The following is a 17,500-nucleotide window of genomic DNA, read 5'->3' on the forward strand; positions in this document are numbered from 1 at the left end:
ATTTCTTGATTATTTTGCCAGAATGATAGTATAGTTTCTAGAAGGATTGACCTAGAAAATTGCAGCTTTTTATTTTCTGTCAGTTTTAGGACATGATGTAACTACAGAAGCTTTAAATAGGAAAATTATCAAAACGTTTTTTAAGTTTTTTTGTGTGATGCTAATGGTCTAATCCGATTCAATGATTTATGCTAAGCTAAGCTAAAAGTGTGACATGGAAATATGCTGAATGGAGTGGAAAATAGAAAAAAATATTTAAATGAATTATTGAATTACTTAAAAAAAAAAATACTATTTTTTGCAAGATGCTAATGGTCTAATCCGATTCAATGATTTATGCTAAGCTAAGCTAAAAGTGCGACCTGAAGATACTAACATCTAAACAACTTAATTTTGATTCCAGAGGGACTTTAAGCTTGTTTTCTCTTGATTTATCTTCAGGAATGCTTCCAGTTCATCCTGCCGGCTCTCCCGCATGCGATCGACCTGCTGCGGGAAGCAGTAGTGAAAGTGAAGGAGATTCCAAATGAGCTGGAGGACCTGCCGTCCCCTCCGCCACCGCTGTCCCCACTGCCCGCCAGCAGCCCGCACCGGCAGACGGAGGACAAGGGCGTCCAGTGTGAGGAAGAGGAGGAGGAGAAGAAGGACAGTGGTGTGGCGTCCACAGAGGACAGCTCCTCCTCGCACATCACCGCTGCATCCATCGCTGCCAAGGTAAAAATTGAGATCGATGTGAACATAAAGGCTGCACAATATATCGTTTTAGCATCGATATCGTAATGTGTGCATGTACGATAGTCACATCACAACGATCTGCAATGTTGAATTAGAATTATCACCAGGAGCCACAGTCCTTGAAGATTTTACTGTTTGATATTATATTATATTATATTATATTATATTATATTATATTATATTATATTATATTATATTATATTATATTATATTATATTATACTTTATTATATTATATTATTATATTATATTATATTATATTATATTATATTATATTATATTATACTTTATTATATTATATTATATTATATTATATCATATTATTTAATATTATATTATATCATATTATTTAATATTATATTATATTATATTATATTATATTATATTATATTATATTATATATTATATTATATCATATTATTTAATATTATATTATATTATATTATATTATATTATATTATATTATTATATTATTTTATATTATATTATATTATTTTATATTATATTATATTATATTATATTATATTATATTATATTATATTATATTATATTATATTATTTATATTATATTATATTATATTATATTATATATATTATATTACATTATATTATATTATATTATATTATATTATATTATTTTATATTATTTTATATTATATTATATTATATTATATTATATTATATTATACTTTATTATATTATATTATATTATATTATATTATATTATATTATATTATATTATATTATATTATACTTTATTATATTATATTATGTTATATTATACTTTATTATATTATTATATTATATATATTATATTATATTATATTATATTATATTATATTATATTATATTATATTATATTATATTATATTATATTATACTTTATTATATTATATTATATTATATTATATTATATTATATTATATTATATTATACTAATATTATATTATATTATATTATATTATTTTATATATATTATGTTATATTATATTATATTATATTATACTTTATTATATTATATTATGTTATATTATACTTATTATATTATAGTATATTATTTATATTATATTATATTATATTATATATATTATATTATATTATATTATATTATATTATATTATACTTTATTATATTATATTATGTTATATTATACTTTATTATATTATATTATATTATATTATATTATATTATATTATATTATATTATATTATATTATATTATATTATACTTTATTATATTATATTATATTATATTATATTATATTATATTATATTATATTATACTAATATTATATTATATTATATTATATTATGTTATATTATACTTTATTATATTATATTATATTATATTATATTATATTATATTATATTATATTATACTAATATTATATTATATTATATTATATTATTTTATATTATATTATGTTATATTATATTATATTATATTATACTTTATTATATTATATTATGTTATATTATACTTTATTATATTATATTATATTATATTATATTATATTATATTATATTATATTATATTATATTATACTTTATTATATTATATTATGTTATATTATACTTTATTATATTATATATATTATATTATATTATATTATATTATATTATATTATATTATTATATTATACTTTATTATATTATATTATATTATATTATATTATATTATATTATATTATATTATACTAATATTATATTATATTATATTATATTATGTTATATTATATTATATTATATTATATTATATTATATTATATTATATTATTTCATTTCATTTCATTTCATTTGTGGTTATTTGACATGTCTTTGTTGGACATTTGCAGGTGTCATTTTCATCATAAAATGTCATGTGTGCTGCAGCTCCTTGAGTGATTGTCATCATCATCTTCATCATCATCTGTCTGATTGTTGTCTTCCTCATACAGTATGTAATGTCACTTGAACAATAATTCACCCCATTGTATAAGCAAAAAAGGGTCTATTTGTAATTGTTGCAACTAGTGTGTGTGAGTACACATTCAAAAACATGTTGCAAAAGTATAAAAAAATTGAGAATGTGTCATACACCTTTTTTGGAAGGAGGCTACATTATATACCGTATAACTGCAGGTTAGATATGTTTATATACTGTCAACCTATACACAACTATTCTGATTTTGACTATAATGTAATAACATGCACTGTTTGTCAAGCTGCTTTGGAATGATAATTTGTGAAAGCGCTATCAAATAACCATGGTATAAAATTTGCACTTTATCCTACTTATGACACTACTATTTGCCTAAAAAAACTTTAAAATTAGACACAAATCATTGTCCTGAGCCATAACAGTTTTTTGTTTTTTTTATTAAATGCAACGCTGACAGAAATGAAAACAACTGATAGAGTATACACTAACCTCCAAAAATTCAGTCACAAGATGGCGCCAAACAGTCAAAAGCACAAAGCTGACAGAAACGAAAACAGCTGATGGAGTATACACTAACCTGTGCATTATTCAGACACAAGATGGCGCCAAACAGACAAAAACACAAAGCTGACAGAAACGAAAACAGCTGATGGAGTATACACTAACCTGTGCATTATTCAGACACAGGATGGCGCCAAACAGACAAAAACACAAAGCTGACAGAAACTAAAACAGCTGATGGAGTATACACCAACCTGCGCATTATTCAAACACAAGATAACGCCAAACCGTCAAAAACACAATACTGACAGAAACGAAAACAGCTGATGGAGTATACACCAACCTGTGCATTATTCAGACACAAGATGGCGCCAAACAGTCAAAAACACAAAGCTGACAAACGAAAACAGCTGATGGAGTATGCACTAACCTGCGCATTATTCAGACACAAGATGGCGCCAAACAGTCAAAAACACAAACCTTTGATTTGTCCAGACAGTCATGTAATAATATTAGTTAATGCACTGTGAGTTAACATGAACTAACAACGAGCAACTGTATTTCCATTAACTTTAAGCAAAGACTATAGAATACGCAAGACATGTCCCTCGTATACTTTTGAATGGGGAAAAGTGCAACTGTCAATATAAGAAGCCCCGCCTTCTAGTACAGGAGCCAATTGGCAATCGATATATGGCGAATGAAGGGGAAGGGCTCGGACGTGAGTTTCTGCAGATTTTGTGTGATACAAACATTTAGAAATTAAACTAAATAGACAGTTGTTGTTTAATTTTATTGGTTATTAGTTGTATGAAATGTAATCGTAAGCTTGGCAAGTAGTTTTGGAGAATTTGATGTTTTTCCATTCAAACAGAATGCCTGAGCACACTCAGTGAGTGTTTCAAAGAGGCCACCGAGTGAAACGGCTTGCCTTAAAGGGACTTTGCTTTAAGTAAATACTGTAATAAATGCATTGTACATTGTTTGTTCATGATAGTAAATCCTTATTTATATTCTCGCTGTCTTCGCCATGTTTTTGACTGTTTGGCGCTATCTTGCGACCAAATATTGCGCAGGTTAGTGTATACTACATCAGCTGTTTTTGTTTCAGTCAGCTTTGCATAAATTTTTTGATTGTTTGGTTCCATCTTGCATCTAAATAATGCGCAGGTTAGTGAATACTTCATCAGCTGTTTCAGTTTCTGTCAGCTTTGTGTTTTTGACTGTTTGGCACCATCTTATGTCTAAATAAAGCGCAGGTTAGTGTATACTCCATCAGCTGTTTTCGTTTCTGTCAGCGTTGTTTTTTTGATGGTTTGGCGCCATCTTGTGTCTGAATAATGCGTAGGTTAGTGTATACTCCATCAGCTGTTTTAGTTTCTGTCAGCTTTGCGTTTTTAACTGTTTGGCTCCATCTTGTGTCTGAATAATGCGCAGGTTAGTGTATACTCCATCAGCTGTTTTCGTTTCTGTTAGCTTTGTGTTTTTGATTGTTTGGCGCCATCTTGTGTATGAATTATGCGCAGGTTAGTGTATACTCCATCAGCTGTTTTCGTTTCTGTCAAATTTGAGTTTTTGATTGTTTGCCGCCATCTTGTGTCTGATTAATGTGCAGGTTAGTGTATACTCCATCAGGTGTTTTCGTTTCTGTTGTGTTTTTGACGGTTTGGTGCCATCTTGTGTCTGAATAATGCGCAGGTTAGTGTATGCTCCATCAGCTATATTTGATTCGGTCAGCTTGAAATAAACTATTATGGCCCATAACCGTGTTGTGTGTCTAATTGTAATGGTTTGTTGCAAGTAAACATTTAATAAGCATGATAAAGTACATTCAGTGATTGTTTTCTCAAATTAAATCTCTTTAGTCTCTTTAAATTGGTCTGAAAATAAATCAGTCTGTCTTTATGCTGAGATAACAGTCTCCTGGATGAACTTTCTCGAACTACAGTATCCCATACTGTAAAGTGTTACTGCATAAACTGCTATTAACAATAAAACATTCTCTTTTGTGCATCAGATTCCGGACTCCATCATCTCGCGGGGCGTTCAGGTTCTTCCGCGGGACACGGCGTCTCTGAGCACCACGCCGTCTGAGTCTCCTCGCGCTCAGGCCACCTCTCGCCTCTCCACCGCTTCCTGTCCCACCCCCAAGGTGAGCTCTGCACTTCCTGTTTCCTGTCCTGCACTGTTGGCTTCCTGTCTGCTGTTCCTCCCTCCTGCTCACCCGCTGCTGTTCTCCACCTTCACCTTTCACCCCCAAAACCTCACTATCCCATCTGTGTGTGCGTCCACAGTAGGCATGGCCTGGTATAAGACTCTGACAATATGGTAATCTTGGATAAAAATATCACAGTATTGTGATTACTGCTCTAAAATAAGTTCTGGGTATAATGTCTGAGTAAAAAACAACGACTCTTTTCTACTATTGAACGCAACATAGTTTATTTTAGGAAACATTTAGGATATTTTGGAGCAGTAAACATGTCCGGGTAAATAATTCTAATAAGGCATTGACTTCTGCTGTCTTCTTTAGTGTTAAAGACACAGATATCTTAAAACTTGAAGAGGCGTCTCTGGCTATCTGACGTTTCTTTGGATATAAAGTAAAGCCACTGCATTGTTCAGCTTTATAGCATGCTGGGATGTTGATTTATAAGCAAGTTATTCCATGGGTTGACCAGTGGATCTTGGTGTGTTAAATCCTTTTGTAAAACCTAATGTAAAAAACCTGGGTGTTATTATGGATAGTGACTTCAAACTGGATAAACAGATTAATTCGGTAATTAAAGCTAGTTTTTTTTCCAGTTGAGGCAATTATCAAAATTAAAGTCTTTTAACGACTTTGAAAGGGTAATACATATTTTTATCTCGACTCGGCTAGCTTATTGTGAGACCCTCTATGTGGGATTTAGCCATACCTCCATTACTCGTCTGCAGAGGGTGCAGAATGCTGCTGCTCGTTTGCTGACAGGGACACGCAAACGGGAGCCCATTACACCCATACTGGCTTCTCTTCATTGGCTTCTTGTACAGTTTAGGATACATTTTAAGATTCTAGGTTTGGTGTTTAAATGCCTAAATGGACTAGCACCAAGATACTTGTCCTCATTAATCCAATTGTACACTCCATCAATGGCACTTAGATGTGCTGATCATCTGCTATTGGCTGTTCCACGCGCAAGGTTAAAAACCAGGGTTGGACCGTGCCTTTGCAGTGGTGGCCCCCACACTTTGGAATAATTTGCCTCCCTATGTTAGGCAGGCCGCAACCCTTTCTGTTTTAAAACCCATTTTTATTCTTTGGCTTTTAATACCATATGAGAGTCAAGTGTCTGTTGTATTTGTCCTTTGTTTTAGATAGTGTAAGTGTGTACAGCACTTTGGTAAGAACTTGTTGTTTTTAAAAAGCGCTTTATACATAAACTTTGACTTGACTTGACTTGACTTGACTTGACTTGACTTGACTTGACTAGACTAGACTAGACTAGACTTGACTTGACTAGACTAGACTAGACTAGACGAGACGAGACTTGACTTGACTTGACTTGACTTGACTTGACTTGACTTGACTTGACTTGACTTGACTTGACTTGACTAGACTAGACTACACTGAAAAAAGTGTTGCATGCAAAACTGTTGCAAACAATTTATTTGTGTTGAATTTAAACAAACAAATTAAATTTAACAATGTTCAACTTAATTTGTTTGTTTAAATTTAGCTCAAAAAAATAGTTTACAACCACTTAACGTAAAGAAATTAAGTAAATCCAAGGAATCATCTTTAAATCATTTTTTTCAGTGTAGACTAGACTTGACTAGACTAGACTAGACTAGACTAGACTAGACTAGACTTGACTAGACTAGACTAGACTAGACTAGACTTGACTAGACTAGACTAGACTAGACTAGACTAGACTTGACTTGACTTGACTTGACTTGACTTGACTTGACTAGACTAGACTAGACTAGACTAGACTAGACTAGACTAGACTAGACTAGACTAGACTAGACTAGACTAGACTAGACTAGACTTGACTTGACTTGACTGTATTTTCTTGTGTGATGGTCTTTTGCTGCTGGAGATACTGTTGTACAAAAAAACTAAAAAAGACACGTACCACAGGAATGGTATAACAGAACATTTTAGCAGTTTTTCAGTCCTGCACGCTCACATCAGCACTTTTTCTCAGACAGTGCCAGCTGTTGTTGGGTCAGGTGAAACAGCAGGTCCGGAGACCCAACTACAGAGACAGTCCTCACTGCAGCCCGCAGGTTGATGGACCAGGTCCACTACGTAATGGACAATCGCCTACACCTGCCCTTCCCTAAACCCAAAGATCACAGTAGCATGGGTATTATCTTAGCGGGCGGTACAATGTCCACCACGTAGTGGACCTGGTCTAGTACGTCATCATGATTACAGACTGCAGCAAGACTGCATCTTGCCACTGCAAGCTCAGACCAGGTAGGTCTGGAAGTGCAGGTCTGAGCGTGCAGTAGGGTCTCCAGGCTACAGTTCACAACATTGACCTTGACTTTTCCAAACCGCGATAAACCTTGAAACCGGTTTTCATACCATGCCTAGTCCACAGCTTTCTGCTTCAGCGCATACTAGACTACTCTAATTACAAACACAAATTTATTTCAAGAGTTTTCACTTAGATATGCTTGACATTATTATCAGGTTTGGCATTCTCTCTCGGAAGCGAACCGGAAGAGATAATTGAACCCAGGGCTCCTGTCTGGTCAATGGGCATGTAAGGGGGTCCGAGATCAGGTAGGTCTCGAGAGCTCCCCTTGGTAAAGAAGGAGATGGAGTGGAAGGGGGGATTCGTCCAAAACGAAGATGAGTCAGTAAGGTGAAATCGATCTATTTATAGTAGGGTTGGATCAATCCGATTGGATAATTGCTGAGTACTGATGAGGGACCAGCTGTGATCAATCATATCACGTGCTCCTCTCGAAATTAGTTTAAAAAACTGCACTTTTTCATTTTTCTTAAGCTTAAGGCTGATTTATATTTCTGCATTAAGTGATCAGTGTGACCCACAGCGCCTGCTTTGTGCATAGTCGTGCATTTATACTTCTGCGTGTTGTTTGTGTTGCTCTGCAATAACACTTCCAAAACACTAACTGGCAGCAGGATTTTATGTGTCTCTGTGTCGAGTTTCTTCGTGGGTATTTTGTTTGTATTTTCTAAATGCCACAAATAGCTTAATCTCGCTCATTCAGAGATGAGAACCGGCTGACGTGCTACAACTTTAATCATAAGGTAAACACAAAACAACAGTTTCCATCTGGAGCTCCTTCACGGGACTCCACACTTGTAAACACTCACTCCGTGGGCTCGTGGTTCTCAGCACCACCCACTCTCGTCACCGGTACCAAGCTGACCAATCACAGAGCTTGCGGTACATGTCGTTGCGACGTGTAGTTACATTTATAATTCTGCGTCAAGTACACATGTATGCTCCAGTGCAGCTTTTGTGTGGTTGCTGTGGCTGATGCAGATGCCGACGTGCACCTCTCAAAAAATGTAACTACACATCGCAACAATGCATAGCGCATGCTCTTGATTGGACGACTTGGTATCATTGACAAGTGTGGGCGGGACCAAGAGCTCCGCAAACCCTTTGGAGCGAGTGTTTACAAGTGTGGAGTCCCATGAAGGAGCTCCAGATGGAAACTGTTGTTTTGTGTTAACCTTATGATTAAAGTTGTTTGTAAAGTACATCCACCGGTTACCGCCTCTGAGTGAGCGAGTTTGAGCTACTTGTACATTAAGGTAGCGTTCAGAAAAAACATGTCAAAGAGGAACATCAAAGCCTACTGCCAGCTAGCATTTCAGAAGTGTTATTGCAGAGCAACACAAACAGCATGCAGAAGTATAAATGCACGACTACGTGAAAGACAGGCGTCGTGAGTCACGCCGATTACTCAACACAGAAATATAAATCAGCCTTAAGTCCCTGATTTATCAGGGGTCGCCACAGCGGAATGAGCCGCCAACTACTCTGGCATATGTTTTACACAGCGGATGTTCTACCAGCTGCACACATTTACTTCTGTTTTTATTCATTTATTGTTTTTAATTTGTTAGTTTGATTAAGAGATTAATAAAAATCTCTTAGGTTTATTTATTTTTTTGAGCTTGTCTTCTGGCATCTGTAGTTTAATGGAATAGCTACAAACGAGGCTGGAGAGATTTTTTTCAGCACATATTTAAACAATAGTTTTCATAACTAACTTCTAATAACTAACTTTTTTTGTCTTTCCCAAGAGAACAATACATAATATTTTATTTTTAAATAATGACTGGCTAATAACATTAGATTAAAACTGGAATTAAACTAATGCAAGAAAAGAAATGCATTTGTTTTTATTCCAGTCAAACTAAAATGCATTTTTCCAAAATATAATACATTGAAAAATTGTCCTTGCTCTGTAAAATATCACTATATTTCAGAAATATTTGATATGTTCCTCTAAAGTGATCTAAATGTCCCAATATTAAAATATTTGAACAGGAATTTAAATTTCATAGGAGGGCTAAATATATTCATTCATTTTCGTTCATTCATTCATTGATTCTTTTCGGCTTAGTCCCTTTATTTATCAGCGGTCCCCACAGTGGAATGAACCGCCAACTTATCCAGCATATGTTTTACGCAGCGGATGCCCTTTCAGCTGCAACTCAGTACTGGGAAACACCCATACACATTCATTCACACACATACACTACGACCAATTTAGCTTACCCAATTCCCCCTATAGTGCATGTGTTTGGACTGTGGGGAAAACCGGAGCACCTGGAGGAAACCCACGCCAACACAGGAAGAACATGCAAACTCCACACAGAAACGCCAACTGGCCCAGCTGAGGCTCAAACCAGTGACCTTCTTGCTGTGAGGCGACATCGCTACCCACTGCGTCGCCGCGCTGCCAGACTTAATAAATAAATATTTATTAAATATTTTAAAGGTATTTATTTATTTGTACATATTAAATCATCATAAAAGTAGCAAAGTTGCTGGATTTATGACTTTATATTGATTAAAATGTGTTTAACAAGATTTGATTGGTTTACATGGCATTTCCACACCTAAAATAATCACATTTTAATGAGACCTCTTCATGTAGAAAAAGGGCTATAAGGTTTTTTATTATTATTATTCTTGATTTGAGATTTTTTTAACTTAGTTGAATGATTTTCCGTCATTAATTTATTTTCAGGCCTTTTTGCTATGAGATAAAGTGGTTAAATTGCAGTTTTTTTACAGACGCTAAGATGCATTTCTCAGTACTTAGGTCACTTTTGCAAAACTCTTCACACAATTCTTCTAACCGACCTTCAGCTTGGTAAAGCAGCTCATTTCACATTCAAAATGCACTACAACTACCAAACCACTATTCAGGTCTCAAACAAACTCATTCTTCCAGAACACTAGCAATGGTTGACAGCCGACATACACACTTTGTCACAATGAGCTAAAAACACTAATACAGTTTTTCATGATTGCTAACACGCTAAAACTAAACGCTTCTCACAATTAGCAAAACCGTACACTCAAGGAGCAAAACACAAGGCTAGATCTGCACAACTGTAAGCACATTGTCAGCTTCACACTTTTTGCAAAACGTTACACACAGTGATTTGCAAATCACTAAACACACTTGGATGCTTTTGACACAGGAATTTTTCTTAATGGAATTTCCTTGCAATTTCAAAGTGAAGGCCTTCACATGAACACACACATGAACCATAGGTTAAACACAGCCACCAGGTGTGCACACACACTGCTGAAAAACTGTAGACACACCAATCAGCTGGAACCACAATAAAAATAAAATCAATACATATAAACTATTAGTCTTCAGTTAACATGTTTACTGTAGTAAAGCTATAAATATTAGTCTTCAATAAACATGTTTACTGTAGTAAAGCTATAAATATTAGTCTTCAATTAACATGTTTACTGTAGTAAAGCTATAAATATTAGTCTTCAATAAACATGTTTACTGTAGTAAAGCTATAAATATTAGTCTTCAATAAACATGTTTACTGTAGTAAGCTATAAATATTAGTCTTCAATAAACATGTTTACTGTAGTAAAGCTATAAATATTAGTCTTCAATTAACATGTTTACTGTAGTAAAGCTATAAATATTAGTCTTCAATAAACATGTTTACTGTAGTAAAGCTATAAATATTAGTCTTCAATAAACATGTTTACTGTAGTAAAGCTATAAATATTAGTCTTCAATAAACATGTTTACTGTAGTAAAGCTATAAATATTAGTCTTCAATTAACATGTTTACTGTAGTAAAGCTATAAATATTAGTCTTCAATAAACATGTTTACTGTAGTAAAGCTATAAATATTAGTCTTCAATAAACATGTTTACTGTAGTAAAGCTATAAATATTAGTCTTCAATAAACATGTTTACTGTAGTAAAGCTATAAATATTAGTCTTCAATAAACATGTTTACTGTAGTAAAGCTATAAATATTAGTCTTCAATTAACATGTTTACTGTAGTAAAGCTATAAATATTAGTCTTCAATAAACATGTTTACTGTAGTAAAGCTATAAATATTAGTCTTCAATTAACATGTTTACTGTAGTAAAGCTATAAATATTAGTCTTCAATAAACATGTTTACTGTAGTAAAGCTATAAATATTAGTCTTCAATAAACATGTTTACTGTAGTAAAGCTATAAATATTAGTCTTCAATAAACATGTTTACTGTAGTAAAGCTATAAATATTAGTCTTCAATTAACATGTTTACTGTAGTAAAGCTATAAATATTAGTCTTCAATAAACATGTTTACTGTAGTAAAGCTATAAATATTAGTCTTCAATAAACATGTTTACTGTAGTAAAGCTATAAATATTAGTCTTCAATAAACATGTTTACTGTAGTAAAGCTATAAATATTAGTCTTCAATAAACATGTTTACTGTAGTAAAGCTATGAATATTAGTCTTCAATAAACATGTTTACTGTAGTAAAGCTGTAAATATTAGTCTTTAATAAACATGTTTACTGTAGTAAAGCTGTAAATATTAGTCTTCAGTAAACATGTTTACCGTAGTAAAGCTATAAATATTAGTCTTCAATAAACATGTTTACCGTAGTAAAGCTGTAAATATTAGTCTTCAGTAAACATGTTTACCGTAGTAAAGCTATAAATATTAGTCTTCAGTAAACATGTTTACCGTAGTAAAGCTATAAATATTAGTCTTCAGTAAACATGTTTACTGTAGTAAAGCTATAAATATTAGTCTTCAATAAACATGTTTACCGTAGTAAAGCTATAAATATTAGTCTTCAATAAACATGTTTACCGTAGTAAAGCTGTAAATATTAGTCTTCAGTAAACATGTTTACCGTAGTAAAGCTATAAATATTAGTCTTCAATAAACATGTTTACTGTAGTAAAGCTATAAATATTAGTCTTCAATAAACATGTTTACAGTAGTAAAGCTATAAATATTAGTCTTTAATAAACATGTTTACTGTAGTAAAGCTATAAATATTAGTCTTCAATAAACATGTTTACTGTAGTAAAGCTGTAAATATTAGTCTTCAAAAAACATGTTTACTGTAGTAAAGCTGTAAATATTAGTCTTCAATAAACATGTTTACTGTAGTAAAGCTGTAAATATTAGTCTTCAATAAACATGTTTACTGTAGTAAAGCTATAAATATTAGTCTTCAATAAACATGTTTACTATAGTAAGGCTGTAAATATTAGTCTTCAAAAAACATGTTTACTGTAGTAAAGCTATAAATATTAGTCTTCAATAAACATGTTTACTGTAGTAAAGCTATGAATATTAGTCTTCAAAAAACATGTTTACTGTAGTAAAGCTGTAAATATTAGTCTTCAATAAACATGTTTACTGTAGTAAAGCTATAAATATTAGTCTTCAATAAACATGTTTACTATAGTAAGGCTGTAAATATTAGTCTTCAAAAAACATGTTTACTGTAGTAAAGCTATAAATATTAGTCTTCAATAAACATGTTTACTGTAGTAAAGCTATGAATATTAGTCTTCAATAAACATGTTTACAGTAGTAAAGCTATAAATATTAGTCTTCAATAAACATGTTTACTGTAGTAAAGCTATAAATATTAGTCTTCAATAAACATGTTTACTGTAGTAAAGCTATGAATATTAGTCTTCAATAAACATGTTTACAGTAGTAAAGCTATAAATATTAGTCTTCAATAAACATGTTTTACAGGACCTATTAATATTAATTATATTAATATTATTAATCTCCAATAAATAAGCCAATGTTGCAGTGAGGAAGAGGAAGCACAAAAGTGAGGAAGATTGGTAAACAGGAGACAGGGGATGGAATTTAATTTTTATATTGAAATGTATAGATCACCAGAAAGCTGAATAAATAAGCTTTACATTGTTGTATGGTTTGTTAGGATTGGGCAATATTTAGCTATCAGTCTATCACTGTTTGGTGAATCTAGTATGTTCATGTACTTTATAGAAATACCTCTCAAACCCTGATTATATCAGTATTAGTCAGTTTAAAATGATGCGAGTGTTTAAGATTGATTACCGCAGTGTGTAAATAAAGCAAACAGATTTCTATTGAATGAAGCGTGTGTGTTCTGTACGGTGTTAAAAGTGTGTTTTGTTATAGTGTTGTAAAGTTTTTTGATGAAGTGTTTCATTTTGCAAAAGCTCTGATGTGTTCTGCTGTTTGTGTGTGTGGATGTGGAAATTGTGTGTGGTGTTTTGACAAAATGAGCCTTAATTTCAGAATTGTGCTTAAGCAATCAGAGAAAACTGTAACATGTAGCATTACAGTGTTTTCTTGTGTAAAACAAGGACACATCTCTGTTTATAACGGCAATATATGATACTGAAATGAATCAGACATGATGCAGAATTCCTCAATATTTTATGTTGCTTCTTTATTTTTTATTTTTAAGTAATTCCAAAATACAAGGATTTGTATCCACACCATCCACTGATACAATAGTCATGCTAATCTGGCTGGTTAAACTGCATTTTAGATGTGAAATGAGTTTCAATAAAACATTGCTGTTGAATTCAGCACAAGAACTTTATTCAGTTCTTTGTGATGTTATTGTTTTGAACAGAAGTTTAACAGATTTGAAAACAGTATGTAAGCATGTGCGAAATGTCCTGTACGTACAAAGAGTTTTGGCAGTTGTTGTGTCTGAGTGAGAAAAGAGTTGGTGAAATTTGAGAGATGTAGGCATTGAATGCATTTTGTGCCAAAACAATGAGAATTGATCCTCAGTTTAGCCCACATAGACTTCTGTTGTGCTCACTGTGTCAAGAGTTCTGCAAAAGTGACTTAAGTATTGAGAAATTTGTCCTAGCGTCTGTAAAAAAACTGTAATAATTGTGCCATTTTGGTGACTGTCGCTTTAAATTCAAATGAGATTTTGATTTTTTCAAAAGAGGGCGGAGCTACAAATGCAACTGAAAAATAATTCTGAAAAAAATTCAAACTGAAAAAGTGTTCAATTACATGAAGTTACATTTATGAAGATGGACCACTGTACATTGAATGTAAGGCTGATCCTCCCTGTATGTGCAGTATATCATTTAACCACCAGAGGGCACTTTGCTCTCAAAGAACCATGACTAGGGCTGTGCACGATTTTTGTTTCATTCTTTATTTTGACTTCCACCAATAATGAAAACACTTTGAAATGATTATAAAAGCCTACTGTTTATTTCATATTGTTGATTCTCGTTGTTTTTAATTCTATCATTTGTCATTTTCTCATTTGTTATTGCATTACTGATTGCGTCTCACTGTAAAAACTGCTCTGAAAGAACAGATTAAGGGGTCGTTTTGAAGCTTTGTTTCTCAGCGTTGACTCTGACTTGTTTATAATTCCTGCATTTGTCAGATACTTTAATCTGAAGCGTGAATCTTGCGTGATCTTATTAGCGCTGCAGGAATCGAAATAATTTTAACTCATTTTTTCACCAGCTCATGTTTCATAGTTGTGTGTGGATTTGAATGGATGTGTTGCCTTGGAGACTGTGCTGTGCCTATATGATTGAAAACGTTTGTACAGTACAGTTTGGACATACACTGTAAAAAAAAAATCTGTATTTTATGATTCACAAGTGTTATTTCTGGTTGTGAATTGCATTATGGAACGCTCTGTCGACTTTTGATGTTGAAAATTCAACTCTACAGTTTAACAAAGTGACTTTTATTGACAATTTAGTAGTTATATCATGCATAAGAAATAATATCTAGAGAAATAAGTCTGTAAAATAACAAAAAAAGTACTGGCAGTTTATTACAAGGTGTCTGTAGCATAATATACAACACCAACCTAGACAATATAGCACTTTAAACTATTACAAATGTTCATAAAAATCAGTTTTTTTATTTTCAAGGTTAAAAGTTGTTGGAAGAAAGATCAAGCTCCCATAATGCAATTTAAAAGCAGAAATAAATGTGAAAAATAAAAACATGTATCACAAAATACAGAAAACTGCTAATGTATTGATATTTTTTACAGTGCACATGCAAAACTCTGGCATCGTTTACTCGCTCTGGTGTCATTGCAAACCTGAATGATGTTTATGCTGCTCTAATCTATGCACTGAAATTATCAGAGCTTCCATGGGTCTTTAAAAGACTTAAATGGCTATTTAAGACCTTTACTCTAATAGTTTAACTGTCTCTCCAATACATAGAATACACTTTTTGATATGGAGCCAGATCAGTCTCAAAAATAAAACATTTACTAAATAAAATTCTTACTTTCATACATTCAACACAATTCACATTTACAAAATCCAATTCACAAGGGCAAAACACGATTCAAAAATACGCAAATGCAATTCGGAAATTCAAACATGATTCGTAAATACACAAATCCAAATTGTAAATTCAAAACACGTTTCATAAACACACAAATCCAATTCGTAAATTGAAAACACGTTTCATAAATACACAAATCCAATTCTTAAGTTAAAAGAATGATTTAAAAATTTGCAAATTCAATTCGTAAATTCAAACATGATTCGTAAATACACAAATCCAATTCGTAAGTTCAAAACACGATTCAAAAATACACAAATCCAATTCGTAAATTGAAAACACGATTCAAAAAGACACAAATCCAATTCGTAAGTTAAAAGAATGATTTAAAGATACACAAATCGAATTCGTAAATTGAAAACATGATTCATAAGTACGCAAACCCAATTCATAAATTGAAAACACGATTTATAAATAAACAAATCCAATTCGTGAGTTCAAAACATGATTCAAAAATACGCAAATCATTTTCTTTTTGGCTTAGTCCCTTTATTAATATGTTGTCGCCACAGCGGAATGAACAGCCGACTTATCCAGCATATTTTTTACGCAACAGATGCCCTTCCAGCCGCAACCCATCACTGGGAAACAAAATACCCAAATCCAATTCGTAAATTCAAAACACGATTCAAAAATACCCAAATCCAATTCGTAATTCAAAACACGATTCATAAATGCACAAATCTAATTCTTAAATTCAAAACACGATTCAAAAATACACAAATCCAATTCGTAAATTCAAAACACGATTCAAAAATACACAAATCTAATTCGTAAATTCAAAACACGATTCAAAAATACACAAATCCAATTCGTAAATTCAAAACACGATTCAAAAATACACAAATCCAATTCGTAAATTCAAAACACGATTCAAAAATACACAAATCTAATTTGCAAATTCAAAACACGATTCATAAATACACAAATCCAATTCGTAAATTCAAAACACGATTCAAAAATACACAAATCCAATTCGTAAATTCAAAACACGATTCATAAATACACAAATCTAATTTGCAAATTCAAAACAAAATTTTAAAATATGCAAAACCAGTTCATAAATTCAAAACACGATTTATAAATACGCAAATCCAATTCGTAAATTCAAGCACAATTAAAAAATATGCAAATCCAATTCGTAAATTCAAAACACGATTCATAAATACACAAATCTAATTCATTTAGTGAAAATGTTTATGATTTTTACTTGTGAATTCACGAATTGTGTGTTTACAAATGTACAAATTAGATTTTGTAAATGTGAACTGTTCTGCGCATGTATAAATTTTCACGTTGTAAATCTGTTATTTCTGAGACTGATCTAGCTCCATATTGTTATGATGACTATTAAACTGCTAAACATTTGAACTACTAAAATGTCTAAATTTAAAAACAAAAAATGAAACTTGTCATGACCAAAGTGGTGTATAAGATATACAATAGGTCTGATCGGAAGGTAAAAGTTGTTTAAAAGTGGTTGAAT

General features: G+C 31.9%; 1 protein-coding gene across 1 annotated transcript in view; it reads left to right on the top strand.

Moving 5' to 3' along the window:
• Positions 1-17,500, top strand: part of gphnb (gephyrin b) — a 156,140-nt gene that overhangs the window by 78,660 nt on the left and 59,980 nt on the right. The window contains exons 7-8 of the mRNA XM_056480644.1: positions 442-714; positions 5,173-5,307. Of these exons, the coding sequence (XP_056336619.1) occupies positions 442-714; positions 5,173-5,307 (408 nt within the window). The remainder of the gene's footprint in view (positions 1-441; positions 715-5,172; positions 5,308-17,500) is intronic.

The sequence above is a fragment of the Danio aesculapii genome, chromosome 20 (genome assembly GCF_903798145.1).
Source record: "Danio aesculapii chromosome 20, fDanAes4.1, whole genome shotgun sequence".
NCBI lineage: Eukaryota > Metazoa > Chordata > Actinopteri > Cypriniformes > Danionidae > Danio > Danio aesculapii.